This window comes from Grammomys surdaster, unplaced genomic scaffold (genome assembly GCF_004785775.1).
Source record: "Grammomys surdaster isolate TR1022 unplaced genomic scaffold, NIH_TR_1.0 167, whole genome shotgun sequence".
NCBI classification, from domain to species: Eukaryota; Metazoa; Chordata; class Mammalia; order Rodentia; family Muridae; genus Grammomys; species Grammomys surdaster.
In genome coordinates this window covers 9,310,002-9,330,762 of record NW_021604615.1, presented here as the reverse complement: position 1 = coordinate 9,330,762, position 20,761 = coordinate 9,310,002, and the positions used below count along the sequence as shown (strand labels likewise).

Below are 20,761 nucleotides of genomic sequence, written 5' to 3'. Positions count from 1 at the left end.
GGTGTAATTCACAGACCTTTCTGACCAGAATGCAATTTGGGAACATCAGGCGTTTCAGTGAGAGCTACACACATCAGCAAACTCGATTTTGTGCCTGATTGGAAGACTAAATGGTACAGGCGAGCTGCCTAATGCAGGGACGTCATGCTGCATAACATCCCTCAGCTGGTCTCAACTGGGGCTGAGAGACACCAGACTCCATCATCAGCCAGGCTGCCAGTGTTAATGACTTTTTCTTTTGAAGATGCCATTTCAAGGATAGTCTATGAAGCCGCCTTGACTGAAATCCAGTTACCTCGTTGTTACCCAAGATGGGTGGGCATTCCTTACAGCTACCCAGAGCATTCACAGAGTGACTTGCTAACTCCCATCTGCATTTCCTTCATCTCCAAAGAGACTTTATACATGCTGTGTCTTGTTTTCAAAATGAACCCCTGGTCCATTAAGCAACAGATATCAACTTCTGGCTTCTTTTCTACACACACCTGCAAGTCCTGGTCAGGCCTGTCTACAGGAGTGGGGAGGGAGCAATCACATATATGTCTTCAGTTTTTCAAAACAGGGCACATTCTGGGAGTGTACCTGTATCCTCTTGGGGCGGGTTGTCTTATTATTGGATGGGGCGGGCATCTGATAGGAAAAGAGTTGTGATGACGTTTTCCAAAGGTGAACATAGAGAGTACTTGGTTCCTCAGGCATCTGGGTTATATGGCTAGTACCAAGAGTCACATTGCTGATGGTGACTGGACTGAATGGTACAAAACATATTTGAGTTTTCTCAGAGGGTCTGTGCTGGATGGTTTTATCTAACTCGACACAAGCCAGAGTTATCTGAAAGTAGGAAACCAATCGAGAAAATGTCTCCATAAGATTGGGCTGTAGGGCACTTTCTTAATTAGTGACTGATGGGGGTGGGCCTAGTCCATTGTGGGCAGTGCTATTCATGGGCTAGTGGTCCTGGGTTCTGTAAGAAGGCTGGCTGAGTGAACCATGGGAAGCAAGCCAGTAAGCAGCACCCCTCCATGAACTCTGCATCAGCTCCTGCCTCCAGGTTCCTGCCCTGATTGAGATTCTGTTCTGACTTGCTTCAATAATGAACAGTGATATGGAAGTGTAAGCCAAATAAACCCTTTCCTCTCCAACTTGCTTTTTGATCATGGTATTTTGTTACAGCAATAGAAACTCAAACTAAGACAAGGTCCTCCATAGCAGTGTCCAGAGGCTACCAAATTCCATACAACAGAGAGGTTCTGTCCTTTCTCTGGGTCCAGCAAGTGCCTTACACCATCTTTGGAACTGTATACTAACTGTAACCTGTTCACTGCTAGCTGGACAAAGGATGCAGGTAGCTGGCCCAAGATCAGTACCAAGTGTGGGTCCACAGCAGCAAACAGACCCACAATGGCTCCCAGTCTCCTCTGAGGAGAAAGCCTGGGCAGGCGCGGTCTCCTTCCAAGGATGCTGGCTCAGAAGTGCAAGACGCATTCCTTCCTTGTGCAGAGGGTTTGGCTGGCTGCATGAGAGATCAGAGAATTTTTTCTTTATATTTTGTATTATCTTAGTTTTGAACCAAGAGTAATATATGATTTACCGAGTAGGCTTCAGAGTCACAGAGAAATTTTATACAACAAAGGAAGGAGCCTGATAGCCATCAATGCCCAGTGCCCAGCAGGGATGCTTCCTTAGAGCAGCAAGCAGGAGATGAAAGAACAGCTTCCATCCAGTGAGATGTATGTACTTTCTCTCTGTATTTTTAGAGAAGGGTTCTTGACTGCTGCAGTCACTATGATGCCCTTCTTACCACGTGCCCTAATAGACATACCTGGCTTGGCTCCTGTCCTACAAGCTGCTCTACAGATATCCTGTGGCCACACTGGCTTTCCTCCAGCTGCCTCCCCTCATGCTAAGATCTGTGACTGTTCCTACTCAGGTCACATAGCTCCTTGCTGAAGTTGGAGTAGGCACAGGCTGGGGAGACATCTGGTCCTTTCGATCAAAGTGTTTTTAAAAATCACTTGAACGCTGAGAGTATGAGGATCAGTTCGAGAAGATGGGACCTGATGCGTGTCAGTTATATGTCTTCCTAACGTCTTTAAACTGAATCTTTTTAAACAAGGCATGGCCTTTGTTGAATGCTAAAGGTGAGATCAATACAAAGCCCATTATAGCACTGGGTAGACAGGAAGAGGAATATGACCAAGAAGTTAGCGTGTATGTTGTGTGCCTCGGTGCATGCATGTTTATATGTACGGATATAAATATATGTGTGAATGCACATCCATACATTCAATTATTTGTGTATGTAAGTGGCAGTATGCATGCATGCACACTCACACACACATGCATGTGTAGATGTGCTCATGTGTGTGCCTGCATGTCTGTGTGTACCTAAGTGTATTCCGACATATACGTGTGTGCATGCTTGTGTTGACGGCAGTGCCTTACTTTCTCACTCTGCCTCGGTAGTGAGGCATCCCATCAAGTAAAAGGAAGACACCTTGGCCACTCACTCCTGTCATGGATCGGCCGCTCATCATTAGAGAGAAGCCACACCTACCTCCTTGTTCCTCCTCTGTGAGGCCATCCACCACCTTCTAGACAATGTTTGCACTCTCATTCTGTTTTATTGCACTTGGCCTTTGGCTGCCTTCGCAGGGGTCTCACCATACCTTCCCCATCCCTTGGTGCCCAGGAACATCTCTCTGAGAACCAGCACAGACACCATAATGCAAATGCATTTTCCTGATGCCCTGTGGGTGACCAGAAACACCTACAGATAGGAACTCTTGGACCTTAGGGTGACCACTACATAGAAATCCACATTGCTGTACTTGCTGGCTGTGAGCTTCCAGCCACTGTGGGCACAATGAACAGTGCCACAGTCAATGGGGTGTATAGGCACCACTGCCTGACTTTTCTCCTTTGGGTGTATATCCAGAACTGGGTTAGCTGGGTATTACTGTAGATCTAGCTTTAGTTCAGTGACAGATGTCTATATTGCTTCCCAAAGGACTTGTTAATATTCCTGTCTGTGGTCTACAAGAGTCCTTTCCTCTGACTTCCTCAGGAGGATTTGTTGTTTTCTTCAACATTCCTTTTGTTAGTTTTGTTACTGTTATTTTTATTGTTGGAAATAGTTTCATATTAAATTAAATTGAATTAAACAAAAATTCAATATTATGTTAATATTTTATGTTGGGAACAAAAAATATTTACCCCTACTTTTATGATCAGTAATTATTTTCTTAGCAAGTATAATATTTAAGCTAGATCAACCAATTACAAACAACAATGGAACAACAAAAGCATCATTTGGATAGTACTTCATAAACTAATTATAAACTGCTTAAAATAGCAATTAAGTATGCTAAGCCAACATGATAGCATATATACATACACACACATACACACACACACACACACACACATACACACACACACTAGCAATTTGTCTATTAGAAGAAGACACAAGCAAACAACTCATCCCACATCAGTCTTCCTTTTTCTTAACCACAGTGGAAATTATCAATGAGCTTTTTTAAGAGCACATAATTGAAACATAGTAACTGGCAAGTAGATACACTGATCTTAATTTTAGCAGTACAGGCAGGTAAGATGGAATCTTTTTTTTTTTTTAAGATTTATTTATTTCATGTTATTTCATATATGTGGGTGTACTGTTGTTGTCTTCAGACATACCAGAAGAGGGCACTGGATCTCATTACAGATGGTTGTGAGCCACCATGTGGTTGCTGGGAATTGAACTCAGGACCTCTGGAAGAGCAGTCAGTGCTCTTAACCGTTGAGCTATCTCTCTAGCCCATAAGATGGAATCTTAATTTCATTTTGACCTGCAATTCCTTGACAGCTAAAAATGTTGCAGCTTTTCACATATCCATCGGCAATTTGTATTTCTTCTTTTGATTATAATTAAACCATCCATTTTTGTATTTAAGTTTTTGAGTATTTTATATATTATGGACATTAGCCCTTAGGTAATGGTTGACAAAGATTTCTACCAATGTCCAGGTTGCATCTCATTGCGTTTCCTAGGCTGTCAGAAGTGTTTCTCTTTGACCTGATCTCATCTGTCATTGTTTTGTTACTTCATCTTAAGGGACTAGAGTTCAACTCAGAAAGGGTCTGTCTATCTTTGGAAGTGTTTCTTCTAATAGCTTCAGAGTTTCAGGTCTTCTATTAAGGTCTTTGATGCCCCTTGGGTTGGTTTACTACAGTGCGGAGGGCAAGGCTGGAGTCCTTGTCCTCTCCGTGGGACTCCATGTTCCCAGCACCATTTATTTTGGGATCTTTGTCAACAAGCCAGATGACTGTGTATGTATGGGTTCCTTTACAGGTCCTTGGTGTCATTTCATTGGCTCATGTATATGTTGTGTGCAGTGCTGTGCTGTGTTTCTGTTTCTGTAATACAATCTGACACTGGGTGTTATGACACCCGCACGTTGCTTTTTCTCTTTAAGACCATTCAGGCTATTCCATCTTTTGTGCTTCCGGAGAAATTTTAGGATTAATTATTTTGTTGAAATTTTTAGTCCAGCTTTGATGGGGATTGTCTTAAACCTATAGATGTTTTCCAATAACAAGCCATTTTTACATTAGTTATGTTTATCCATGAACATGAGAGATTATCTATATGTGGTGGTGATGATGATTGTGTTGATGGTGGTAGTGGTTGTTGTTGTAGTGGTGGTGGTGGTGATGATGGTGATGGTGGTGGTGGTGGTGATGATGGTGATGGTGATGGTGGTGGTGGTGGTGATGGTGATGATGGTGATGATGGTGGTAGTGGTTGTTGTTGTAGTGGTGGTGGTGGTGATGATGGTGATGGTGGTGGTGGTGGTGATGTGGGCCAGCCTGTCTAGTTGAGACCATGAGCTCCTGGTTCATTGAGAGTTTCTGTCTTACAAAAAGGTACGGGATAATAAAGAAAGACCGGAAGATATCTGATGTTAACCTCTGACTTCGTGTGTACACACACACACACACACACTCCTCTTATTTTGTAATATTTGTTTCTTAATACCCATTTGCCTTTCCAGTTTTCTAGGAAGCATTATCCTTCTATATAGTTTCTTGCTGTTTTCCGTTTTCTTTGCAGTGTTCCTTTAAATATTTTCTGCAGTGCTAGCATAGTGGTCATGGATTTCTTTAGCTTGTGTTTATTATAGAATGTTTCTATTTTCCCTTTTATTTGAAAACTAGTTTTACTGGATATAGTAATCTAGGTTGGCAGTTAAATATTTTAGGTCTGAAGAAAATCATCCCGTGCTCTTCTGGCTTTTAAAATTTTTAAAGAGAAAAAAAAATCTGTTGTTGATCTGATGCGATTTTATGCTTTGATTGCTTTTAATATTTAGGTTCATAAATTTTACCTAATTATTTCTAGCCAATATCTGCCTCTGGAGAATAGCTTATCCTATGTTAGAGAAGACCAGTGGCAAACAGTGCGACTCAGAGGGTAGATACGGGTTTTCACCAGTTTCCCTCTGATGTTGCTGAAACATATAGACCTTGCTTTTGTGATCTCTCCATGGCTCCAACTGTGCCCCTGCACCACCGCCACTGTGTCACTGAGAGGCCAAGGTGCATGTTCCCAGAAGGTACAAGACTGCAGTATTTGAATTCCAGGTCCACATTCTCCAGATTCAGGCCCCCTGAGAACCCATACTAGGAACCCGAATTTTGAGTTTTTACCACAGAATGTTAAAAACAGCCATGCATTGGTCCAATTAATTTTCAGAATGTACTAGACCTTGACGAAGTCTCTTCATGCACAAAAAAGTGTTCAGTCATTTGCATTCAGACATTTCACAATTATCAGTAAATCAATTTGTTGGCTTAGGCCAGTTTTTATGTTACTTGCTTTTAATAACCCGAGGGCATTCCCTGTTGGTTCAGGTTGCTGCAAACTGTAGCTTCATTTGAGCGTGTAGAATTCACAGTACAACTCAAGGGTTTGGAGGCTGGGTTTCAGTGCTCTCTGCAGGCTTTAATTAGGGAAGCTTCAGAAGATGGTACAGAGGTACCCTGTGTTCACTACTGAAGTGTGCCCACCCCACCACCTGGTAACTTACTCTGTGTGGTAGTTTAAGTAGGTTTGGCACCCATAGATTTATGTGTTTGAATGTTGGCCCACAGGGAGTGGCACTATGAGGAGGCATGGCCTTGTTGGAGGAAGTGTGTCACTGTGGAGGCAGGGTTTTGAGGTCTCAGATACACGCCCAGGTGGAATCCAGTTCCCTTCTGCTGCCTTCAGATCAAGATGTAGAATTCTCGGTTCTTCCAGCACCAAGTCTGCCTGCATGCTGCTATGCTTCCCGCCATGATGCTAATGGAATAAACCTCTGAAACTGTAAGCTAGCTCTAATGAAATGTTTTCCTTAATATTAAGAGTTGCCTTGGTCATGATGCCTCTTTAAAGCTGCAAAACCCTAACTAAGGCACTCTGCTAAGATGAACTTCACTGTTTAACTGCAGAGTTTCCTCTTTGGAAATCGTGCAAAAGAAACAAGTTGAGTCATGTTGTCATAGTGGGTTATAAAATCTGTGAGTTATTTTAAAAGTTGTTTACTTTTTTGTTTGAAGTGTTTGCATTGAGCTCAGATCCCTCTCCTCTGACTTCAGATCCCTCTCCTCTGAGTTTGCGGGATCCATGGCATCATGAGCAGGTGACCTCAGGTACAGGTGTCTCCTCTACTACCAGGGAGACAGAGATGAGATAGACAGAGAGGACCTCAGGTCTTTGCCTTTCCTCTGACTCAGACAACTTTGATCCCAAGGGCCTTCTAAAAGATGGCGAGTTAAATATCTCATCAGTGCTACCTACAACTAGCTAACTGGTGTTCATCTTATGTTAAATATTCATGGTTTTGTTATACTTTAATAAAACTTGGAGAGCAGTGTTTCTTTTATCAGTTCCCAACTAGGGTTGGGGGCTCACATTTGTTCACATAGCATATTGGTTATCATAAACTGAAAGTTCTCATTTCCAAGGAAGCTGCTTTCTTACTAACGAAATTTATTTTCTGGTTTCACAACTACAGTGAGAGTGCACATGTTTCCATTATGGGACAGGTTTTAAACTGAACTACCTAACTGCCTCAGAGGAAACACAGAGATTTATACGGCGAAGTCAAAGATGTCAGCTCACAGATGCATGTCCCATTGATTCAGCATGAAAACATACGTATCGCAGGCACATTGGTGTTGTGGTTTTTGCCATGCACATTTTTTAATTAAATTAGACAACACCTGATTCAATACTAGGCGGCAAATGGAGTGAATGTTGTTTATAAGCTGGACACTAGAGAAAATAGGTACTAGAAAATACCACACGGTCCCTCTTGGCTCAGTTCTAGAATAGTCACTCACCCATTAATGACTTTGGACAAATGCCTAGACTTCTACACTGCAGTCTCATACTGACTTCTGGGTAGCAGACACTCACTTGCTATACTCACAGCCTTGCCTGGGATGGGATGTGCTGACCCGGGGACCCTGGATGATACGGGTGTTTAGAAGCACCACTGCCACCTCTTTCAGGGAAGCAGAGAAACATCGAAGCTGGTGTAATCCTCCAGACTCTAATCCACAACATGGCATCTGCTGCTTTTCTTCTCCACAAACTATAGTTTCCTGGAAGTCAAGGATTTGACAGCTAGTCCTAACTTCCTCTTCCCACAGAGACACATTTCCTTAGGTCTGGAGGCCATTATCCCCATGCACAGATTCTGTCCTGTACATCATGAAGCAGACTCTCACTCACAGGAAAGGCCCCCTCAGTTCCATCTGTTTCCACCTAGAGAACAAATACCTTGCGCAAATCTGGGCTTAGTTTTGAACACCCGATCACGGTAGCCTGCTAATGACTTGTACAGGAAGCCAAGTCCTAGTCACAGAGGCCATCCCAGATAGAAAAAATGCACGTGGCACTGGAATCTGGGTTTTCAGATGTCTCAGACATCATTGAAATCACGTTCTGGGATGACATTAAGCAAGACAGCTCCGTGCCTGTTGGGAGCACGGAGCCATCTTCCCTGCACTGCGCTCTACATTTCATTCCCGCAGCTCTGCTCGCAGCTATTACTAGTGACATCATTCAGTCACAGTGTCACAGTGATGGCAGAGATGGTGGCAGTTAACCATACCTTGTCCTAAGGTCTACTTGCTTTCCTATTTATTTATTTAGTATATGTGTGCACTGTGGTGGTCAAGGGACAAACCGCAGGAGTCTGTGTGCATTTCTTGCTTCCTTTGAGAGGATGCCTTTCCAGGGAAACAGAGCTGGGTACAGGAAGCACAGTTCTACCCATACAGCTCAGGTGGTATGGCCAGCACTCAAAACTATAAAACTACATGCAGAGGTACCCATCCTTGGTGTTTATTTCTGACGTTAACACCCAAGTGAGTCCCAGAGACATATGAGAAAGTAGAAGTCACTGTCAGGCAGAAAGCACGTGACACGCTAACCAGGCTGCCTTGCTAGTCTCGGAGGGAAGGGGAGCCCCTAGGGTATGTACTGTCTGGTATTATAGTCTTGTCTTTTACTGACAGCTTCCTTGGAAATGAGAACTCGCAGTTTATGATAACTAATGTGCTATGCGAACAAGTGTGAACCCCAAAACCTAGTTAGGAACTGAGAAGAGAAACAATACTCTCCATGCTTTATTAAAGTCTAATAAAACAGATAAATCACAAATTGGAACCCTGTAATACCTGGCACCTTGCGGACTGAGCACGCTCCGCAAGAGCTTACAGCTTTCTAGTCGAAGCATTGGGCTATCTCATTTCTAGACTTTGCAGGAGCCCGAGGCTGAAAACAGCATCTGGTTGGTGCTCCCACGGAGTCCTGACTCATCTATCCCTCTTGGCCTATCCCTTCTGTCATCCGTCTCCAGGGCCTGGTGAGCACATAAGCCACCTGCTCCAGCCCTGGTCATAACATGACTTCCTGCAGAGCACAGCCTGTGTGGTCTCTCCCAAGCTCTTCAGAAGGTGAATCCAGCAGCCAGTGAAACGCCATACCCAGTGTTGTTTTTTCCTGAATTCAGTCTTCAGTGCTCCTGGGTGGAACCCTGAGATGACTTACCCACTGTGACTGCAGGTGTGTAGGCAGAGTTCTTTCATCTATCCCCAAATCAAGCCACTGCCCACAGGAAACCCTTCCACTCAGACCCAGCTCTGATAACCTATCTATCTGCACAGGCTTAGTACCTTCCAGGGACACCATGGCATCGAAAAAGTCACCCATCCCTGTAACTGCCTTTGCTGCCTTCCTGTACCTTCCTGGGCCCTCAGCTCCAGCTTGGTGTCTGGCCATTTTGCCTTTTCTTTCTCAGCCTTGGCTATGCACTAGCTTTCCTTAAATGTCCTCTACTGCCATACCCACTACATAATGAAGGCATGAGGGAAGGTACCAAACAGGGTCTTGAGTTGCAAAGGGAGTCCCAAGCACCATCCTGGGCAGGGTCTAGGCTTGGCACAGTTGAAAACTGACACCTGAGAGCAGAGCACGAGTCTATGAACACCTCACCCACTTGACCTCCTGACGCACTCAGCATGCCTGGCCCTAAATTCTATTTTGATGTGTTTGCATGGAACAAAAATTTAAATTCAAATTATGACCTGGCTATTATTGTTCATGTCTGTCATGCCAGTACTTGGGAGGCTGAGACAGAAGGATTGCTCTAAGTTTGAGGCCAGCCTGGGCTACACAGCAAGAATCTAGTGTTAAAAAAAAAGTTGAAAATTTGAACATTAAACTAAAATAGAATAATGAAAACAAGTTCCCTTGAATTACCTAATGGGACCTTCCCAGATATTAGCTTCTCAGTCCTTTCCCATGATATTTGACAATATTTTGCCCTATATCACACATGGAGGAGAGACAGTCTCTGGATGGCTTCTGCAATCCTACTGGTGGTCTAGGGACCAGGGAGCTATAGAATAAAAGCACTTGGTAGATGAAGAAATGGGGAACAGCTGTGTGAGGCAGAACTAGGGGTGCTGAGCTGCTGAGCCAGAGGCTAAGTGGGGGCCTTAACGAGGGTGGTCGTCTTCCTGACAGAAGGATGGCGCTCCATGGCACTCCACCATTTCCACTGACTCTAGAAACAAGTGTGAACACTTAAAATGTGACAAAGCTATGTGGATACTGTCTTTGTTACTATGATCTTTGTTACTTTGTTACCTGATAATAACAACTCAAAGAAAGAATACTTTATTTTGGCTCTTAGGTCAAGTTACGGTCAGTAACAGTGAGGGAGTCAAGGTAGCAGGGAGTGGGAATGGAGCAGCTAGTCACATGGCATCCCTGATCAGGAAAGAGACACTGATGCTTGTACACTGCTGCTTCAACACCTTTCTCCACTCACACAGTCCAGGATCCCATCTAGTGAATGGTGCCACCCACAGTGGGCAGATTTTCCCAAGTCAATTAATCCAAGATAACATCCCAGAGCCCATCTCTTAGGTGATCTCGGATTTTGTCAATTTGACAGTTAACGCTGTCCATTACAGATACTTAGCCCTGCTTATAAAATAACACTGATGTCTGGAAGGGTGTTATTGGGGTAATAATGTCTGGAAGGGTGTTCTTGTTAGAAAAGGAAAGCATCCTCATCACTATGAGATGCCCTTGGACTAAGTACAACATATTAACATGAAGCTGTGTAAGGTCTCATTGGACAGAGAAGTCTTCTCTATTTTCACGTGTGTTGTAGGCATCTGGAGGTGCAAGGCAGATGTTGAGAATCATCGATTATGTGTCTACCTTAGACAATGAGACAGAGTCTTAATCAAAACCAGAGCTTGCCAGGCAGCTTGCTTTGGGGATCTCCTGTTTCTGCCTTCTAAGGTTAGATTTACAGGCAGACCATGATACCCTCCCTGTATTTACATGGATTCTGGGTATCTAAACTCCAGTCACCACACCTAGGCAGCAAGCCCTTATTCACTGAGCCATCTACTTGGCCCTGAAGATTTCACAGAGTATATATTTGCCCTAGTATAGGGTCTTAGTAGCAGGAGGTGTTATATTAATATACTTCAAAGTTGTAATGTAAGAAAGCCCCCATCCTCGGTGTTAGATCTCAGATGTAGGACGATCTTAGGACTTTTAGATTTTCCAATGTTTTTTTTTCTCATTTTACTTTGCAAATAACCTACGAGTGCAAACTATAAATGTTCACCGCGCTCCACATAAATGTGAACAAACCACAAGCCCTTTACAGCTCAACATAACATCCCAGAAAATGAAGAAACATCACTTTTAGAACCAGATTCACCTTCCAAATGATGGGAGATGGCTCCAGAACCCCGAGAATATCCATCAAGAATATTCAAGCTCAAAGTAGGACATGCCGGGTAAACACCAAGCGTGGAGCTGCTACGCGTATTGTTATAGGGACATGACAAGGAGTCTGCATGGGTTCAGCACAGAAGAAATCCTTTTCAAGTACTCTCCAGCTGTGTGGTTGATTTCCCACGTGAGGAAGGCCAACTATCACATCTTAAAAAATAAACCACACCTCACAAAAATTACTGAGAGATCAGCTTAATACCTGACAGTATGTTAATTAATTTTCATATTGTCTTGAAAATATGCTACCAAAGCAAGTTAAGGAAGGAAGGACTGATATATTTTGGCTCACAGTTCGAAGGGACAATCCATCATGGTGGGGAAAGCATTGCAAAAGTGTAGCTGCTAACATCAAATGCTCAGTCAGGAAGCAGAGAGCTGGTGCTTAGCGCTCTCTCTTTCTCTATCTTCCTTTTCCTTCAGTCTTGGATACTGGAGCATGGGGCAGTACAGTCTTATAGTCATACTCAGACATGTGTCTCCTCCAGGATTCCAGATGCAGCCAAGCTGACAGGGCAGATTAATCATTAAAGAGCATCTTCCCTAGAGATGAGGTTTCTGGGAAGAGCAAGTTTCCTCCTTCATCGTGGTCACTGTGAATGAGCCCAGTAATCCCTATTACCAATTCTGGAGGTAAATGCTGTAGAATGCTATATCTTCCTGAACCCTGCAGCTCTTGTCACAGGATTATACGTCATACACAAGCATCAGAGAGTTCAGACGCTCTCAAATGGAAGAGACAATTATTCAGACAAGGGTGCATTATCTGATTCCTAGAAACTACCCTTTACTAACATAACCCACAAGAAAATCTTAGGGTTGGTTTTTTTCAGTTGATTAGAGTCTTCTTGCCTGAAAGCACCTCATGGCAGGTCTCTCAAGAACCCTGGGTGCATATTATTGTCATGTGAAATGGGTGACCCAGCATGACATTTCTTGGTATCCCTTCAAAAGAAATACTACAACACTGTTCACAATAGCCAAGAAAAAAGAAATAATCTAGTACCAATGAGATGAACCAATAAAATGTGATACATATCCACAGTGGAATATTATTCAGCCTTGACAAAGACAGGAATCTTGTCACTAGTGGCCTTGTAGAATAAATAGCTCAGAGGATCATGTAAACTAAACTAAACCAGGCAGAGAACAAGTACCTCCTGATCCCACACAAATGTGGAACCTTTAAGGTTGGCCTTGGGGAGTTGAGGACAGAGTGTGGCCACCAGGGGCTGTGTAGAGTAGGGAGATCCTGGTGGAAGACAACTCACCATCTTCACAGTAACTATAGCAATGGACTGTATATAGGATAAGTTCTTAATTTCCTCACAACAGAAAACATGCAAGTATGTGAGGTGATAGGTTAATAGTCTTGATTTAATCATTATTCAACTGAAGTGTATGTTGATAGTCACATCATATGCTGTAATGTATACAATTTCTAGTTTTCAATGCTCACTTAAGAAAGCAAGGAAATTAACAAGTAATGCAAAAACAAACAGAGGGTTTCCATCAGCAGTAAAGACAACTAGAGGATCTCTAGAGATACCAAGCCCCAGGCATTGCCCATCAAAGACAGCAGAGCACCATCAAAGACAGCAGGGCACCAGTTTCAGGGCTTCCCAGCTGTGGTGTCTTAGGTTTCTGTCATTATGATAGAACACCATGACCAACAGCAACCCATGAAGGCAGTGGTTTGTCTTATATTTCTGTGTTACGGTCCAACATGGAAGAAGTCAGGGCAGGAAGTCAAAGCAGGGATCTGGAGCAGAAGCCATGGAGGAACACCACTCACTGGCTTGTTCTCCTCATGGGTGGCTTAGCCCACTTTCTTACACAACTCAGGCTCAGCTGCCCATGGGTGACAGTGCTCAGTGCTCACAGCAGTTGTTACAAAATTAATCAAGAAAATGCACTACTGACTTGATTACAGAAAATCTGATGGAGACATTTTCTCAAACAAACAAACCACCAAAACAACCCAAAAAGCAACTCATCAGCACAAGTGAGACCCTGTCAACTTGACACACAAACATATCACTTATTAAACCACAACCTTCCCTTTCTGACCTATCCCTAATATTCTATATTTCTATTACAATATAAAACACATTCTAACTTTTAAAAATCCCACAGTCTCCAAAATTTCAAACACTTAAAAATCTCTCTCTAAAATATCCAAAGCCCCTCAACTGTGGGCTCCAGTAAAATCAAAACCAAGTTAAATCAGTTCTTACTCTAGAGGGGAGAAGGACCACAGAGGTGTAAACAAATCAAAGCGAAGGCAGAATCCATCATTTAAAAAGCTCAGTGCTTGGCATATGGAATCCACCCAGGATCCTCTGGGCTCCGAGAGGCCTGGGCAACTCCACTTCTCCAGTTCTGTAAAGCACAGCACACAGAGATGGTCTCCTAGGCTCAGGCAGGCTCCATTTCATACCTGTTGAAATTGTTGTCTTTGGAAGGCATCACATGGTACTAGCATCTCCAAATCCTGGGCCCTCCACTGTAACTGGTCCATACCTTCACCAGCAGCCTCCCCTGACCTCTCTTCAGAGACTCTGATCCTGACACAAGGTGCCAGGCCATAACTTCTCTCCAAGAGCCTTTCAACCTTGGGGCTTCTACTGCAACTGAGGCTACACCTTCTCAATGGCCTCTCTCACCACTAGTGACAAGCCTCAGTTGCTCTCCATGACCCCTTCGTGCCCTCAAAACCAGCATTACCTAGGAAACTCACAGACATTACAGAATTGGGCTGCCAACATGTGGTACATCCTTGGCTACTTCTGGACCATAGCTTTTATGTGCTGACTCTGAGGAAACATTTACCGGGTTTTACCTCAATGATGCTTGTATTTTCTTAATCACGGCTTATTCCTTAGCCTCAGCTGACCACTATCAATTGTCCCAGAATCCAAAGGTTTCACGTTAGTGATTACGAACTCTTGTTAGTCACAGTCAATTCTTTAGCCTTAGCTAACCAGAATCACAAATTCTTAATCCAAATTATTTAACAGCCCCAGTAGAGTATTTAGGAGCCTCTCACACTCTCTCAGAAATTTTATAAGCCAGGCCTCCTCTAACTATACTTCTGAATTATATTAAAAGTTCCTGCAATAATCTATTGAGCTCTGAACACTCAATAGCTTTTCTAGCCTAAAGTACCAACATCCTTCTACCATCTTCCCTGAAACATGGCCATGTCTACATGTCTGTCACAGCAATATCCCACAAACATAGTACCAATTTCTGCCTTAGTTAGGTTTCTTAGTTAGGTTAGGTGATTTTTTTTTTTTTATGACAGAATGCTATGACCAAAAGCAACCTGGGGAGGAAAGGATTTATTTTACTTACACTTATACAAGACAGTCCACCATAGAAGGATATCAGGACAGAAACTTAAAGTAGGAACCTAGAGGTAAGAACTATAGAAGCCGCAGAGGATTGCTGCTTACCAGCTTGATGAGGATGGCTTGTTCAGACTGCTATCTTACACAACCCAAGACCACCAGTCCAGGGGTCAGACTGTTCTCGGTGACCTAGGTTCTTCCACATCAACCATTATCAAGAAGATACCTTACAGACTCACCTGCAGACAATTTGAAGGAGGCATTTCCCCAAATGAGATTCATCTTCCCCAAAGAACTTTAACTTTTGTCAAGTTGACAAAAGCTAACCAGCACACATAGGGGGCAGAAGTTAGGTGTGGTTAGGCTCTGGTGCTTCAGAGAGGACTCTCTGAACATCTGCTTCTGCACAGGCACACCCCAAGGCTGTGTTCCTCCTCCTCCAGAATTTCAGAGAGCCCACTGGTGCTTTTCCTAAATTTATGACCCCTGCCCTTTACCCCACTTCAAACAGCAGTCACCACACCTTTCTGTTTCTTGGTCCCCAAAGCTCCCAGAATTGACTGTTCCTTCTCATTCTTCTAATGATCTTATCCCCCGAACAGCAGAGTGGAGCCTCAGAACAGTGAACTTTGACTTACCATGTGGTGCAGCCATACCATGTGTGCACATGAATGAAAGCACAGTGTAAGAGATATTGGCACTGTCTTTCTATAGTCCTGTGCCCAGCAGCCCAACCATCAAGACAGGGACATGGCCTCATGGATGAGCAGAGGAGCTTGGTATAGTTCACACACTGTGGGATAGTACTCGGCTATAAATATAAAATCCTACCGTGTTACAACACAGAATAACCTTGAAGGCATCTTGATCAGTGAAATAAGCCAGTGATAGACAAACTCAGTATGATTCCACTCATTAAAGTTCTCAGTGTAGGCAAATCCACAGAAACAGAGAACCGGATGGTGGGGCTATTGGAGGGGCCACAGCTTCAGTTTGGGATGAGTGGTACACTCTGTAGACACACAAGGGTGTCAGTTGCTGCATGCTCTGAGTGTACCATGCCCTAAACTCTACAATGACAATGGGAAGAACAGTTGATCCTGGTCCATCTCTGACATCATGAAGTGCAGGCCAACCCATGCACCACTCTCGGTTTGATAATAGCCCCAGCTCAGGCCTCGCCATCACTCTCTGTGACTCAGGGATAAGCTAGCCCTCCACAGCCAAGGCAAGCAACCAGCTCCTAGTTTCCCTGAGATCCATACCCTAGCTAGGTTCCTGTACTAAGACCAGGGTTCTTGATGTTCTTCTGCATCCATATCTGTCCCTGGAGGCCAATGCACCAAGTCACAAGCTCCTGCTGCCTGGGAAACAGGCCCTTGTGGGGAAATGGGGGAAAAACAGACTTGCTGCCACAATTGCCACTTTTGGTCTCAATGAGAAAAACGGTGTGTGTCAGATGCTCTGCTGGTAGACTCTGGAGACCCTCGCCACTGTGAGCTCCCACACTGTTGCAGACTTAGGCACCCATTCTGGGAGTTTAGATAGAAAAGTCAAGCTGTTTCAGAACGTGGAAGGGACAGAGCTTTCTTTAAAATAAACCATAGCTCATGCAAAGAGGGCTCCTTGAGTATCCAGCATTACTTTACGCCATTCAGATGAGCAACATAGTCCTAATGTGTGGTGGTCTGAAGAAAACGAAGAGAAATCCCCATTGAAGGATTTGTCTAGGTAGGTATGGTGGCTCCAGTCTGCAAATCCCAGCACTCTGGAGCTTGGGTTAGGAGGACTTCTGTGTGCTAGAGGTCAGCCTGGGCTGTAGCATGAAACTGTCAAACAAACAAAAAGAAAAAAGTTGCGGCTAACCTCATGACCTCTCTGCATATTGTAAGGATCTGTGGCTTGGTGTCATCCAGAGAACACCTGATCTGAAGGTTTGCAAGTAGAGTATGAAGTGGGACAGAACCCAGAGCCACACAGGGGTTCCTTGTCTGATTAACATGTGATGTTGGGTTTACTCAACTGGCTGCATCTCTGGCAGTGGTGGTTGCCCTGATGAGTATAAGGATGTCACCCTGCCAACTGACCAACACCCAAAGTGGCACCAGCCTTTTTGTGCCAGGAGTGGCCTCAAATGATAGTCCCATGTGAGACCGACCTGAACACTTGGGGATGTGGAGGTGACACTTGTTCTCCAACAGGAGAGTTCCTGATGAACTGGCATGTACCTCAGCCTGCACTGTGCTGGCCCAAGGCATCAACCCTTCCAGTAGACAGTGGAGTTGCTGGCCTCCTTCCCGCCTGGGGTCAGTGGAGGGGGTTGTCTACACATGGCTTCTGCACTCTTATGTCTTTAACCCATCAACATGAGGGTCCAGGAAGCCCTTTTCTCACAGGGATTCACAGGTTTTTACTGCTTTTGTAAGAACATCATCACGGCTTCTCGCCTCCCATTGCTACCACATTTTGGCATGCTTAGCATCCCAGTGATGGGGTGAGACAATGCTTGTGAGACTCTGAGCAGTCAGCGCACCCCACCCTCTGCCAGTCACTTCACCTCACCTATGTCCTCTTCTGCTGGACCCGGGAAGCTGAGGCCCGGCTGGGCCAAGTCTCCTCCTTCCTCCTCTGCAAGACACAAGAGAAGATAAGCTTACTATAGTTCCGGTGAAGTTGCTGTCATTACCCATGGCTGAGACACTCGACAGTCACAGAGATACTTTTCTGTTTCTTCCCATGGCAGTGCTCAAAGCTCGGTGTCTTGTATGGACAACCTCAGAGCTACTGTCACTGTCTCTGACAGCCCCAAGATCCCACATGTGCCCCATTCCTCTTTGAGGTCCCCGCAGTGACAGCATTTGCAAACACGTCTTAACTTCCCTGTATGACTCTGGGTGTATTTGATCCCGTTAGAATCAGTATAGGCTGCTGAGATGTCCTGGCCATTGTTGGCCTGGCTTCCTTGGATCAGTCAAGTCCTAAGGGTCCGAGTCACCCTGAAAGAGCACCCTCGACTCCAGTGATTGTAATTGTATCCACACCCCATTCCTGCATGTTTACTCTGCAGTGTTTGCTTTAATGTTTCCTGTAAGTTCATTCTGGGTGGGTTTTTTATGGGCATCCATTTCTACTTTCGTGAGAGACAAGCCCAGGTCCTCAGCTTGCTTTTACTCGCTTTCTCTGGCTGGTGGAGCAGAGACACTGCCATCTTAGTGTGGTCATGACATGTGCCACTTCAACTCTCTTTCCTGTGTGTACGGAGACGCTGAGTGGGAAGGTGAATGGGTATGTGTTCTTATTCAACCATTCTCTTGGGGCCTGGGCTGGGTGTGTGGCCCCCACTTCCACTTTTGTACAGCACTCCAGCGTCTGGTTTCAGGAGCTGCCATGCACCCACATGTGCTGAGTTCAGTGCCTGGGATGGCTTGCCTTGCACTGATCCATAGTCTGAAGTGTGCAATGCTCATCTGAATGTGGAGATGCAACTCAGACCAATGTGTGCCACATCACGCACATATAGTTGTGTCTATACATGTAGGGATGTGCATCAAAATTATGGCATTGCATATATACAGAGGTATCTATACAATATGTCACCATTCTGACATACACCTATAAACATAAGTGCAATTTATAGACTCCATATTTGTGCATTCGTGGGGGCTTCCAACATCAGTGGAGAGGCTCTGAGATTGGGTACACATCTCCTCTGGCAGTGAACATACCTAATCATGTTTTATGAACAAGATCCATACAAGTGTATCACAACTGGATCTACACACTTCACCACCACTATCCCTGAGCCAGCACATCACCAGCTGTTGCTCCATAGGAACTTAGGAGAAGAAAGAGGAAGGTTTGTCATGGATGATGCTGAGGACTAAGCTAGAGCCTCCTTGAATAAAGATGAAGTCAAATTTCATGCATTGGGCTCTCTTGACACTGAGAAAACACAGGTATTTCTCTGCTGGACTCAGGTTCAGTATTTCATTAAGACAGTTTATTGCAGCTTTGTTGTGCCCAACTATATATGCTTTCTACATACTTTATCATGTCTTCCTACAAGCAGATAGGCACACCTGTTAGGGATATGGTGGGTTCTGAGACCCACACGCTAAGACCCAGTGCCATAGCCAGTTCTAACCAAGTATAGTCTCCATGGAGACGACTGCTATCCAGTGTTATCTCAAAGACAGAAAGAACTCTGCAACTGACCGGGAGTCAGTTCTCATACCTTCTCTCATCTTACACACACTTGTGTTCGCAAAGAGATTTAACAGAAAGGATCTGAATGTGAGGTTACATTGCGTTGCTGGATGCATAGCTAGCAATGACGCTGAGGAAATGGACAGAGAGTAAAGAAAAGACAATAAGGCTGTCTACTGATCATACCAGCATACTGGTGTCATGTCTTACAGCGCTGATGGAGGAAAACGGATGGTAGGTAGGGGGGTTTACGGTCAGCCCTGGACTTTAGGTACAGGAGTGACTGTCTGGATCATTTACCTTGGTCCATGTTGTTCACATTACGTTAACAGGAAGTCTTGGGTTGTGGGTCAACTAAGGCCCAGGTGTAAAACAAGGCAAGCATGCAGAAGTCTTTGTATTTGGCACCTCAGGGCCGACAAAGGTTGCCTGTAGATACTATGTGGCCTTTCCTTGCCCAACCAGACTTTGGATTTTCAGGCCAAGGATTATTTCTTCCATATTCCTACTCCAAGTCCTTGATCTGTGCAGGCGAGTGTCCTGCTCGGACTGAAGGCCACAGGTGGCATGAGTGTCCTTGTCTACAGTTCCAGTGTCTGTGCAGTGGGTGGCAATAAATGGGTGAGGGGTAAGAGGAATGATGGAGACACAGGGCTGCCAAGTTAGATGGCCATTCTAATTAGAGTAGGGATGCCATACCTGCCCCTTGATAGCTTTAAAGACATGGGAATACTGATGATCAGCAGATCTCTCTCTCCCTCTGCCTCTTTCTCTGTCTCTCTGACTTTGTCTCTGTCTCTCTTCCTCCCTCTCTCTATCTCTCTGTGTCTCTCTGTGTGTCTCTGTCTGTCTTTATACTCATTAAAAAACCCGCTTGACTTCAGCTGTAACACAAAAGGTAAACTGCGCAATCTGAGATGCAGGCTGGGGCTGGGGCAGAACAATGGTGCCATTAGCCAGGCTCACCGGCATCTGAATCTGGGTGATTGCGAGCCTCCTTGACCTCTTCATCTTCCCATGTTCAAGGCCAATAGAGCTTGGACAGGGAGAGCTGTGAGATTGTGTGTGAGATTAATCAGCGATATAAAATTAATAGTGCCTACATCTGACACCGTGGTCAATTTCCATCACATCCTGAGCAGAACTAGGAAAGTGCTCTCTATGGGAAGTTCTGAACACTACCCACTTATCCCTATGAATGCCTCTAATGAGCAGCAGTTGTCATCAGAGACTCTGTCTTGTCTCTCTGAGTTTTCTCCATTTACACTGCTCCCTCAGAAGGGTTTCCTGCTCACTTTACTTTATGACTTATTTTTCTTTCACACTGGAACTAAACGCTTGATGAGCTTGGAAGAGTATGACCAGAGACCTTTTGGGTCTTTTCTGTGTGGGAAAAGACCTTTCTAAGATTCTGCGTTACAGCCCCTCTTCCAAGGGTCAACCCCCCAACTCCTTGGAAGAGACAAGGCAGTGGGAAGGAACCACAGACAGGGTCTTCGCACACTTTCCTAAGGCAGGAGAGAGGTTGTACCGCCCTCTAGACTGGAGGCATGGGCTCCATGAACATGTCGTGCTGTATTTTCTCCTTCCTCTGAACACAAGATCCAGGTGTGATTCTTCCTTCTCTGAAGCTGCCTGGAAGCTACAGGTAAAGACTCTCCTGCTCCACCAAGTTCTCAAGCTTCCTACACAGCTCTGACATATTTAAGATGGCATCTAACAGGATGCGGGTTCCGTCTGGCACCGCTTGAGTGCACCATGTTTGCTTTTACTTCTTGCAAGATGAGCTGTCCAGAATACCAGCCACTCACACTCTCTTGAAGGT

General features: G+C 44.6%; 1 protein-coding gene across 2 annotated transcripts in view; it reads right to left on the bottom strand.

The window, feature by feature from the left end:
- The window catches only part of Dlgap2 (DLG associated protein 2), a 720,970-nt gene that overhangs the window by 122,798 nt on the left and 577,411 nt on the right, over positions 1 to 20,761 (bottom strand). For both annotated transcript variants that reach the window (XM_028766298.1, XM_028766297.1), the window contains one exon: positions 17,293 to 17,358. In XM_028766298.1, coding sequence (XP_028622131.1) covers positions 17,293 to 17,358 — 66 coding nt within the window. The remainder of the gene's footprint in view (positions 1 to 17,292; positions 17,359 to 20,761) is intronic.